This window comes from Pseudopipra pipra, chromosome 1 (assembly GCF_036250125.1).
Source record: "Pseudopipra pipra isolate bDixPip1 chromosome 1, bDixPip1.hap1, whole genome shotgun sequence".
In the NCBI taxonomy this organism is placed as follows: domain Eukaryota; kingdom Metazoa; phylum Chordata; class Aves; order Passeriformes; family Pipridae; genus Pseudopipra; species Pseudopipra pipra.
Window position 1 is genome coordinate 47,593,637 of NC_087549.1, and position 12,744 is coordinate 47,606,380.

General features: G+C 42.6%; 1 protein-coding gene across 2 annotated transcripts in view; it reads left to right on the plus strand.

The window, feature by feature from the left end:
* The window catches only part of ANKRD29 (ankyrin repeat domain 29), a 33,413-nt gene extending 26,782 nt beyond the window's left edge, over positions 1-6,631 (plus strand). For both annotated transcript variants that reach the window (XM_064655091.1, XM_064655100.1), the window contains 2 exons: positions 58-156; positions 1,777-6,631. In XM_064655091.1, the coding sequence (XP_064511161.1) occupies positions 58-156; positions 1,777-1,860 (183 nt within the window). In that variant the 3' untranslated portion in view covers positions 1,861-6,631. The remainder of the gene's footprint in view (positions 1-57; positions 157-1,776) is intronic.
* Positions 6,632-12,744: the final 6,113 nt, after the last annotated feature.

Below are 12,744 nucleotides of genomic sequence, written 5' to 3' on the forward strand. Positions count from 1 at the left end.
TAATGCCTTTTACTTTCTTCCCATGTCTGGTACAAACACCTCCATTGGTATTTCTAGAATGGGACCTCTGCTCTCCACGCAGCTGTCCTGAGCGGCAACGTGAGGACAGTGGCACTGCTCCTTGAGGCAGGAGCGGACCCATGCCTGAGGAACAAGGTATGTCCTGGCAGACCATCCCAGGGGAGGAGCAAGTGGGGATCACTGAGCAGTGGAGCCGTGTGTGCCTTGGAGGTGGGGGCAGCCGCCCATGTTTCCGTGTTGCTCTGTGGTTGCCTGTTGATCCTGTCCTGAAGCACCACCATTTAGTCCATTTATTTCTGTATACAAGTACCTATAAGGGTGATAGGCAGTGCCACTGGTGATGCTGGGTCTTGAGAATTTACATCAATCTGAGAATAAACCAAATCACTCACTCACTCACTCGAGCACCACAGATTAAATTAACTATAACTAGTCATGCGCTAGCTAGGTTGCATTTTAGGGAAACAGTAATCTGTTACTGTTTTGATAAGTTGTAAGTTATATTTGTATCTCCATAATGATGTATAAGGAGGATATTTCTGCAGAAAGAAAAATGTATATCTAGGTACCTTTGATGAGAAAACTTGGTTAGAATTCAGGGCATTACTAATACAAAAAAACCCCCTCCAAAATTACATGCATCTTTTCCATATCTTACTGTAAAGCTGTTAGTCTATTTAATTAGTCTTGCATTCTTTTTATAATGGGAACATATCTGTACAATACTTGTCTTGATTTTATTCTGTAAAGTGTTTTAACTTTAACTTTACATCTTTGATAATTTCAATGAAAATGTTTTCTTTCCTCTGACATGTGTTTCTGAACTGTTTGCTGATAGCGTTTGATATATAGCTGGGTTTGTTAAGCTATGAATGGATGGTCTAGTGTTAACTTCTGGTTTATGACTAAGTGAATGAAAGCTTATAATACAAATAATCAGGCACATACCTTCTAAATATTTTGCGCATTTAATATATCTGCGGCTGTTAATTTCTGTATTATTCCACTTGATGGCAGCAGAGTTAACAGCATTCACACAGTAGTCTTCATTAGTATGCACTTTGGTTTGATACTATAATCCAAACGATGTACAAGATTTTTCTGCTACTGATAGTGATTTGCAGCAGCAAGGTGTTTAGTATAAAAAAGTCCATGGCTGTAACCTCTCCTACTGACTTTTAATTTTTTTTTTAAATAACATTCAATTTGGCACAACAGAGTATATCTGCAGGACAGAATTACTGATTTTCAGAAGTAGCTTCATTATAAATGCTTTATGTTACCAAAATTGTATTCAATAAATTAAGAAGAAAACCCATCCAAACTCATATTCTATTACCAATCTTACAGCATAGCACCGCTATTCCATAGCCATTAAAGTCTTCCCTCAGATTTTTATGGACTTTAGTACATAAAGACCTGCCTCATCTCCCCCAAAAAATCACCAGCTATGCTCTCTGTTATTTTTGTGGCAGAAGCATAGGGAGGCCAAGGGATACCATTTAGCCTGGATAGTCGGCACAAAATAAGCTGATCACTCAAATTCTATGCTGGGATTATTTTGAAGACTGAAGTGAGACTTGCACATGAAAGACAATTTCTTAAGGTACCTTCAAAAGTGGAGGAGACAACACTGGAAAACATCACATCATTATAATGCCCAGTTCCATCTTCTTTAGAGTTTAATGCTTTTAAACCACATTTGGGAAATACTCTTTCTTTTCTGCTAACCTCAAAGTTTTTTTTTTGTTCCAGGCAAATGAACTGCCAGCAGAACTAACAAAAAATGAACGCATCCTCCGACTCCTCCGTGCAAAGGAAAAGCAGAGGAAAAGCTAATGCAGCCCTGTAGCAAATGCAGTTTGACAGAGATGTGCCCTGACCACAGCAGCATGATAGTAAACCCAGGCTACCCAAGAAGGGCTTGTTGGAACAGTCTGCAGAACTGATTAGCCTCTCCAGTACATGCTCCCCGAATGCACGATGCCCTTGCCATAGGGTTACCACGGGCTAAGGCCTCTGCCCGGCATCACTAGACGCAGGACTATGACAAGAGCAGGGGCGGTCCAGGAGCTGTGTTTGCACCGCAGCCCTGCCTGTACTCCAGGATCCCACCACTCCCAGCACCAACGTTTGCTCCTCCACGACTCCAGCGTACACATCCCCACACAGGCGAGCATTCCTGCTGTTTCAGACACGCATCCCCATGGCCACATACCTGTAACAGGTGCCTGGGGGTGCATGTGTGGGCTGAGAGCACTCGGCCCTTGTGCCAGAAGGATGCCCAGACCTTGCAGCTCTTTGGATTCAGACAGTCCTGGCACGGCCCCATGGTGCTGCTGCCCTCCCTTTGCTGACAGAGCTAGTTCAGATCATTCCTCTCTACCTCCAAGTGCCACGTGAGGCTAGAGGTGAGATCCTGCCTGCAATATCACAACAGGAAAAGTCCTCCTGCCAGCCCAGGGTTTTGGTAACATTTTTGCTACTACATGAAACTCCATAAAAATGATCAAGAGCATTACAAATGATGCCAAAAGCTATCAACCAAACAAAAAGCAAGGAAATGTCCTCTCAGTTGTAGCATCTTGATCTGTCAGTCTGTCCAGCAACAGAAACACAGTAGAGCAGTTGATTTTGCAATGCCTATGCAGTGCTGTGGGGATCCATCCCCAACCTTACAGTCTACATATGTGCATTTTTCTGGGTAGGGGAGGACCAGTTATTGAGCAAACCAACAAGGACATAAATCCACTGGCACAAGTACATCAGAAATTTAGCTGTCGGGCACAACAAACAGTACAGACACTATACAGGTGGTATACATATGTTTGGCAACCACAGATATGTGACACTATGGTTTAGTACCCACAGCTACTATGCAACACACTTGTTCCACAGGTCTGTGACAGGAGCTAAGGGAGACGTGCACAGTATACAGGTATTTCAACAGCTGGTGAGGGTAACATGTAGTCATACTGAACAGGCCCACTAATTAATGCAGGCATGGAAAATGAACTCTCAGCAGCAGTTTTGGCCTTTGTTGTGGTTAAGACACTTAGACATGCTACTAGTGCCTGTGTGGGGAAGGCAGTGCAAATTGCAGGTGGTTTGTAAAGAGCTGTGTTTTAACCATGTTACTGTAAGACAGCCCATTAAAATCCAGTCATTTTTGCCATATAAACAGTATATACCATGTCCTGTTGGCCACAAAAACATTAGACATTAATTTACAGTGAGTTGAGGTAAAAAGTTAATTGAGTACGTAAACACAGGCACTTCACCTGCCTTCAAAGACTGTAAGGAAATGAAATGTTACTTGCTTAAAAAATGTCTGCCTAGGATTCAGCTGAACTGTTGCACTTTTGCTTTAGTGAGTTAAAAGGAAATCTTTTAGTGAGCTAGCACAAATGAATGTAATTTGTGTAGTGAAAATTAGCCATATATATTACCAAATCATAAAGCTATTCTATCTGTAAGTTAGGTAAGAAGTCAATGCTCTGGTGAAGAGAACAGAAATGGATGTACCTTTGCTTGCATGCTGGAATTGCTATTCAATTTCTATTCAGCATTAAAGAGGAAAGCTCTTAAGTTTTCCAACAATGTAATAGGATACCAGAAAAGTCTATTTGTTTAGGTAATTTATGCTGCTTTTAAATTAAAATAATGTTCTGCCTAAGAGAAACTTGCAGATGAACTGGTACAGAATCAAAGAATTATGCAAGATGCCTAACTCTGGATGGCTATATCCAGAGTTAAGTTCTGCAAAGACTAAAAAATACTGAGCATGCAGAAATCTCAAGAGCTTTATTGAGAACTTAAGTTGCGCAACATTAGATGGGACTGCACTCTGACTTCTTTAACAAACACTGGAGAGGACAGGTTTATTTAGAGCCTGGCTGAATATGAACGTATTGTTTTGAAGAAAACTAGAAGAACTCTAGGGCAGCGTGGTCTCAATATTGAAATTTCTCCCTGAATTTTCTTCAGATCAACAATTGGGAACAACCACACACTCAAGAAGAAAAGCTCTTTCGTATTGGTAAAGGAAGTGAATAATCATTAGAAGGTCTTCAGTAGACATGCAGTAAATACTCTGAATATCAGATGGGCTGTAGTGATCAAGCAGTGTTTCTAAACAATGTGGAAGCATCCACTGTTGGTGAGGGTCTCCAAATTTTTCCTGATAGCAGAGCATAGGAAAGAGAACAAGGCAAGCCAACAGTGGTCCTGCAACTGCTGAAGTAAGCAAGCTGAGAAAACAATATGCAGGTGTCGAGTATCTGCTGGTGGCCAGGTTTATTTTCTTTGGAGAGTCATCTCACCCCAAAGGGGGTAGCTACTCAGCAAAGAGCTTCCTCAGCTATGCTTGTCCATGGGAACATGCACATCTGCTCCCCACCATTTAGAGTAGGAATTTCCAAGTCCTGTGTCCAGCTGCCTCCGTGAAAGGTCACCACAGCCAGGGCTCTTAAGAGACGTGTGAAGAACACCTGGGGTGCTGCGTCCCGTACAGAGCATCTGCTGACCTTCTTCCAAGAGAATGCAGCTACCTGGTCCTCTTTTTTTTTTTTTTTTTTTTTTTAGACAGTGATATTGGGCTATAGCTGGCTTTTGTTATGTCTAAATAAAATTTGAAATGTAGGGCTAGTACAGGTTGAAGGGAGAGGCTTGTTGCTCCCTCATTGCTCTTCTTAGTGTTGGCTGACAGAGCACACAGGTTGGGGGTGAGGGGGAGCTGCACGGTGGAGAACTGCCTGTCAAGTCTTTCTCTGCCCCGCTCAGGCTGAAGTTCAGTCTAGTTTCATCAAAGACACTATTCAGCCAAAACAGGACTTTTAGTGGAAACCTTCCTGTTGGGAGCATTTGTTTCATCTCAGAGCCTTTGGAGAGAGAGGTGGTTTTAGTTTTGGGTTCCCTGTAACCAAAAGGTGCTTATTCTGCCTGTAGATGGGCTTGAAAGTTGCAATACTGTTTATCACCATGCAATTAACCTTTTCACAAAGAAACCTTAATAATTCTTAGTATTTATGTAGCTGTTGTTATCTTTAAAGTGCTCAGTAAATACCACTGTGGTCTCTTTGTTGTTCTAAAACAGAAACCTGCTTTCCTGTGGTGGCTGAAGTGATTCACTAATATTGACAGTAATCCTTTGCATAGTTGTGGTGCCTTTTGTGTAAGGCTTTGAAAGTGCTCTGTGGACACTCTTACCTTTGTAAGTTCCTAAATGCACTGTGGAGGGAAGCAAGGAAATTGATGATTTCATTCACATGCCAGTGAAATGAAGCAGCTCTTCATCAGCTCATGTCAATAGATAAGAGTAAATTTAGACTAGAAATTAAGGGGCACCAAATTTATTTCATAGATGGCAGGATGAACCCTGGTACAATACAATGTTGTGAAATAGAACTGGGAAAGGTTAACAGGCCAAACTGGTTTTTGAGTTAGGGTTGGGTTTTTTTTTTGTCAGAAAGTGCCATATATATACCCATCTTATACCCCAAAAGAATCAGCTCCACTAGCATACTGCTATTAGGCTTGCTTCTCTGCATATTCAGATCCAGGGGCCTAGCCTGTTGTTCTATTCATATGGGATTTAGGCAGGTGCTACTAGCTTGGTGGCTTCCCATCAGCTGCAAATGAGTAGAAAGAATGTGCAACCAAACAACAGGCTACACCAGTGAGTCAAGGAAAAGCATACGGCATCTTTCTTTTATTTCACTAGTGTCAAGCCATTGTAGGATGGGGAAGAGCACAAGGAAAAGCTCATGGGGTATAGGGAGAAGTGGCATACCATGAGTGACACGGTAGTGGTGTAGTCTCACATGCCTCAAATGCATGGAGTTCTTCATTTAGATGATCACTGCAGTGCAGTGTGCAGGAACATCTATTTAGTAATGATACAAAAGGCAATGTTGTACCTCTTGACTTGAACATGCTCTTCTACTGGAGCGAAACCATCTCACTATTGATCCACCCACCTTTGTTTAGTTTAGAAGAGCTGAGAGGATTAGAGCACAAGATCAAATAGCTGCAGGTCATATTTAATGCACTTTAACAACGATGATTATCTGCCTCAGAGTCAGAGCTAATTGCAAGAATAATTCACACTTCTTAATTCAGCCAGTCTCGGTGACTATTGGAAAAGCCATAAGCTAACCAAATCTAGTGTCTCAGAAATTTCAGAATTACTGTACAGAAAATGAGGTAGCACAAACCCCAGTCCATTTGTACTTAATTTGATACGAACACTGAATGGACATAAAGTACAGCTCTTGCCTGGAACCCTTGAGTCATCGGTGTTAAAATGTTAATGTTTGCTGTGAGCCTAACCAAAGATAATACACAAGGCTCCTTTTCCAGCAACAGAATATTGTACTGCACACCCAGGACTGAATGGAGTTGTGCCTTCTCACAGCAGCTCTGCTTTTGGCCCTCGGGAATGTCATGATTTTTCCTATTTTTCTGAATTCCACAGTTTGTTTTGACCTGACCTTTTATGAATTTGATAAAACATATAAAAATGTGTGTAACTCCATATAAGATTAATATTCTGCAACAGGAATGTTGCTTTGCATACCATCATTTCAATAAAAATATACTATTTGGATTATCTTGTTCTGCATATTTAACATTTCTTTCCTTTCTTCTGTATTCTACTCTTTCTCCTTGTACAATACCAGAATTAGTTTCCTATTTACGCAAAGACCCCTTTGCTATATTTCACTTGATTGATTAGGCTTTTATTGTTTTCCAGGTTCTCGCAGATGAGATGGCATTCATGGGAAAGAAAAAACAAAACAAAACAAAACAAAAAAACAAAACAGGTGCCCTGGCTTGAGAAATAGGAAAACTTAATTTAGCATGACATAAGAAGGTTTGCTTCAAAGATCCAGATGTCACTGACAAACTCCCCATGACATTAATATCCATTAGGTCAGATCTGTCTGAAGGGAAGATTATAAAAAGCAACATAGGAATCAAAGGAATAAGACTGTACTTTTAGTCAACTGTGTCTTGGTGGTTCTGTTATTATTCCTAAATGTAAAACTGGCCCTTACACTGATCTGATGTACCTCAGTTAAAAAAAAAAAAAGTCAACACCCTGTTGACATGCTTATTATGGTGTGCAATGGATTATGCGCTTTATAAAAGGGGCAAAGAGTTCACACTGAAAACCATATTTTTCATCTTGTGTTTGACATCCCAGGCTTTTTGCCTTATTCTTACAATTTTCTATTGAGTTGAGCTACATTTTAAGTCATTATCAAAAATTCCTACAGCCACAACTCAGTAAAGCATCTTCATCTATTCAGAGAATATCAAAGAAAAGTGCTGTGACTTGTTCATGGCCTAAATCACTACAAAGGATGACTTCTGGGAGTGGGAAGCTCCTTAATTTTGCACATGAAAGCATATCAAAACAATATCAAGAGGCTGAAACTAGACAAATTCAAACTTCAAGCTGTGAATTTTAAGGAGTGAGGATAATTATTTAAGAAACAAATTGTTGAGATGATTCCTTCATAATTTGAGTTTTAAAAAAAACCAACAAACAAATCCTTTTCATTCTGAAAGACGTAAGACATGTTTCACCTGAAACATTTTGTGTTTGATGCAGGAATTACTGGGTGAAATTATATGATATGCTGGAACTAACATTATGTGATCATAATAGTCCCCTTGATCTTAAAATATATGAATCAATATACTTTTTGCTTCATCTCCTCAGTGACTTAGAGAGATGCTAGCTCTCATGAGATCAATAACAAGACCATATGCCTAGCAACTCTGGCTGTAGCTGCACAGCAAAATGAAATCTGAGACACATACCTAAGTTGTCTCTAAATAATCCATTTCTCTCTCACAATGTTGACAAGGCATTTTAGCTGGACTAATGTTTTAATGTCCTACTTTTAATGTCAAGTCAGTTGTTTCAGAACTGGCACAAGTGCTGCGTAGTGCTGCACCTTGCCAGGGAGCAGAGATCAGCAGAGCCATCTGGGGTGTGCTGGTGGAGAACACAGCTAAATCAGGAAAGAACAAGGGATGCAACTTTTTTCTATGGAGCTGTTTCACTGGCTTGGTTGCACGGATGAAGCATGGCACTAACCTTCAATGCAGATCTGAAACAGTCTGCAATTTCATATATAGTCCACAAGTGTGTTCTTGTGGGGTATATACATGTACACCTATCCATACATACTTTGTATCCAGCAAATGGATATAGGTTCCTATAACCCCCTCGGAACAGTGATACCAGAACCTCGTGATTTGCTTGCCTGGACTATATTGTGTGAAGAAGAGGCAGAAGAATTATTCCACTTTCTGAAAACTCCAAGAACAGTTTCCGCGTGTGCTGCCTTGGCCATGCTGCTGCATCAGACCCTATGCACTGGGACAAGGTGTTGTAAAACTGACAAAATGTCTTCAAGTCTAATCATAATCAGGCTTTTCCTCAGATGAATTGTAGCTAATGAAGCCATCTCCTTTTCCTCCTGCCAAGTCAAATTTTGGTAGTGCCCTTATGGACTCCTCTGTGACAGTTCAGCCCTTATTCTCCACTTTGACAGCAAATCCTGATTTCCTCACCACGTGGCAGCATGGTGCTATAGGGCCTCAGTAAATTGATAATACAAACCATACACAGCTGTTAGTAGGTCAAACTTTGAATTTATCAGCATACCCACAGTATCTGGCACGAGTACATACTGCACATATTTGCTCACAGCAACAAGTGCAGAGTGTCTCCAGACTGCTGTAATCATAAGCTGTGTTTCTACAGTGTTTTCCTTCAACAGCTCAGTGGCTGACACCTGGTTTTGGAGACTTTGAGCTACATGTTGTCCTGCAATTGGCACCCCTTTACAGAAGAGGAATTGCACTGCCAAGAACATCCAGCAAGTTTATAGCAAAACTGGAACAAACATTGAATCGATTGAATCAAGTCCCCAGCTTTTGCTACAAGGCAATAAATAACTTTACCAGATCGTAATAAAAATGAAAAAAGTTTCAATTACTCCAGTGATAAATGCAGAAAGGATGTGATCTTAAAGAGTGACTAGAGGACTTTTTAAGGTTAGATAGGGACACACTGGCATGGGGTTGGTAGAGCAAAATATGCTAGGGCACATAGAAAGAGGAAAAGACTTGACTAAGCATCACCTGACATACTATTTGTATGTTTAATTGGGTAGTGGCAGCATCAGGCTCTGATTTGATCCCACATGGTGAATCCAAGAGCATCTAACCAAAGAATAGGTACATTGAGTCATGTATAATAAAAAGCCAAGCAGGCCTCCACAGGTGAGGAAGGCGGACAAATGAGGGCTGATGAAAAGAACGTGATTCACTTACAACACCAAATGGGAAACACCAGGTTTGTTTAGTACTAGCATTATTCTGGTTTAGCTGGAAGAACAGTCTTGGAACAAGCTACAGTGGTTTCATCTGGATCTATGTAAAAACAGAGGTGTGAGAAACTGGATGAAACTTCTCACTCACCTGTTGCAGCTTGCAAGATTGCAAGACATCCAAGGAGAATATCGTGCTTTCCCACATGCAAGGTGTTCCTTATTATAGCTCCAAATTCTTGCAAGTGCCTCTGGGTGCTATTGCAATAGAAATAATAAAGACTCATAAAAAATTACGGGGAATAAACAGTGATGGACATTTTAATTGATTTTGCTGCAAAGTGATCACGTACTGTGTTTCCATTGGCTTACACAAGTAATTCTTCAGACAGATTGCCACCTGGGAATTGCAAGGTCATTACTATTAGGTGTTTCAGTTTCTCGTTGAAGCGGTAACACAAGTTTCATTTCTGTATTGAGTAAAGGGATGGATACACAGCAAAGCCTCCACCTCTGAAGGCAACGCTCAGGGCTTCCAGTCAGACACAGAACAGAGCAAAGCTGGCAGTTATTTTATATGAGCTTCCTGGCAGGCAACTTTACACTGTTCAGGGTACCCAGTGAGGGAAAGGACCAATTTAACCTTAATGGCCAATTAAAGGACTTGTTCAATGAATTAGTATTGGTCTCTTCTTCCAGGCAGGAAAACTTAGTTTTGTATGTGCTGCTGAGAAGCAGAATAAGTATTCCCCATTAACCTTCCAAGTGGACAGTGCCTAGCAGCTATGCATAATCCTGAGTTTAAAAGGGAACCTTGTAAAACATAACTTGATAAATGTCCTTCTAAAAGAGCAGCCAGGCCTGGGAATGGTCTCTTTTGGGCCATGTGTATCACAGACAAGGCAATGAGCTGCTGGCAGCATTGACCTGGGTTAACTCTTCAGGGCTGCTTTTTCCCTGCCCACGATGAACGAGATACCCTTAAGATGACACAGCCAGCTTTGCCATCGATAACACTCATGCAACTATACTTAAATTCCCACAAGCTGCTAGAGACAGCTCTGCATCCTCAGCCCCCAAATATGGCACAGAGCCGCCACCAAGACCGATGGCTGCAACAGGACTGAGGGCATATCCTGCTCTGGTCACCCGGCTGCCAGGGTACAGAGGCTACATAAAAACAGATACATGTTTGAGTTTCTGCATCTGCCATTACACAAGATTTCAGTGTTTGTTAATTAGTCTTCAAACCTATACCACTTAACTTCAGCTTATGAGTGCAAAAAGGCAGAACTCTGAGAAATTGCACCAGAATGAGTGAATTTAGACAGCCATATAGAGGTATCCATACGAGAGTTAAAGAAATATTAAAATACTATCTCTTTTCTCTGTTTATGCTGTAGGTGGTAGACAAGTGTGATGTTATGGACTTAATTATTTTACAGTGGAAATTGTCATTGCAATAGCTTCCCTTTTGCTTGTTTTTAATTATAAATTGGTTCTCTCTCACCTATGATTCTTAAATCACATATTCACTATGCAATGCATTCAGAAAGAAAATTCCATTTCTGTTCAGTCAGTTTTGCTATCCTTCACCTTTTTCACAAGCATTGAAGCAAGGTTTTTGCATTTTTTTAACTTGTAGCTACGCAAGCTATGCTGACTGCATCCTCTGCCTATGTGGAGTGCCTAGAAAATGTGGCAACTTGTTCCCCTTCTTCTAGGATCACACTGCATGGTCCTGAATAATTTTTTTTTAATTACATGAAAATTAAAATACAATGTAACTTTAACTACTCTAGCTTCGTTTCAAAGCAATTTGCCAAATGCCAGATCCTTCACCTGGGATCAAATAATTACACAGAAAAGTACAAGCTGGACAGCAGCTAGAAGGAAAATAGTTTGGCAGAAAAGACTGGGGTGGTTGGGCTGGGTGAGATGCTGAACGTGAGTCAGCAGGCTGCATCATCAGCAAGGAGGCAGCCAGTAGGTCAAGGGTTGGGCTTATTTCTCTTTCTTTGAGACTGGAGTACTGCGCCCTAGTTTGGGCTTCCCAGAACAAAACAAAAATAAGACCCTGACATCCTGGAGCAAATCCACTTTACTGCCATCACAACAGCTAGGGCTGCTGGAGTACATGAGCTTTGTTTGCTCATCCCTAAGCAGAAAGCTGGCTGTGGGGGCATCTTACTGCTCTCTGCAGTTACCAAACGGGAGATTGTGGAGAAGGGATAGCTTTCTCAGGCAGGCACCATGGCGGCACAAGAGATAACAGCCTCAAGCTGAAACATGGGAAAATCTCTTCAGATACAGGAAAAACCTTTTGCTGCAAGTGTGGTCAATCAGTGGAACAGTTTGTCCAAAGAGGCTGTGAAATCTCCATCCCTGAAGCTATTCCTAACGCAACCAGACAATTCCCTGAGCCACTTGCTTTAACAGGATTCTGTTCTCAGCGCTAAGTCGGATTACGTGACCCTCAGGAGGTCCGCGGCCAACACGTTAGCCCGCGAGGCTATGACACGCAGACAATGCAGACTAGTCTGCATTTTTGTCAGCAGATGGCAATGTCAGCTAAATTACATGCTTTATTCCAGCAGCGCAACGTGCATTAACTATCTGGGAAGGCAATAAAGTGTCTGGGAAGGCAGTAAAGTGTCTGGGAAGGCAGTAAAGAGGTGGGGAAATCAGAGAGAGAATGCCCCACCCCGCTTTCAGTGTGCCTCCTCCCAGCCAGGTCCCAAATTGAACCAAAATAGGAGTCGAAAAGAGCAGAGCCCAAGTAAACAGAGCCCAAACAAACAGATTGCTTTGGCAGAGCGCAGCCAGCACTCCCAGAACTGCTGATTGCGACACGGGCGGGCCCCCGGTGTCAGCGCGGCGGGAGCGGCCCCGCACCGGGAACAGCCCCGGGACGGCGTGCCCGGGGTGCATCGCAGCTGCACAGCGAGAGCGCACGGGGCTGCGAGACCAGCGCCTGAAAATCATGAAGCAGTGACCCTGAAGCCAAATTAAGGCGCTTTTGCCAAAATTAGGGGGGTTTTAAAGCGACTTTTGCAGATTCACAAACTACGCGATTAACACTTCCGCGCCCACACGAAGCCGCTGCCCGGCTGCCGGTACAGTCTGGGCGGGATTGTCCACCCCGGAGAGGCATGGTTTCGCTCCGACACCGGGACGAGCTTCCCGCCACAGCCCCAGAGAGGATTACCCCCCCCCGACAAAGCAGCTGTGCCGTGATGCGAGGCCCCGCCCGCCGCCGCCGGGGGAGGTGGTGCCGGGGCGGGCGGTGCTGAGGGAGACTGTGCCGGGGAAGGACGTCCCAGGGGAGGCGGTGCCGGGGAAGGCGGTGCCGGGGCGGGCGGTGCCGGGGGAG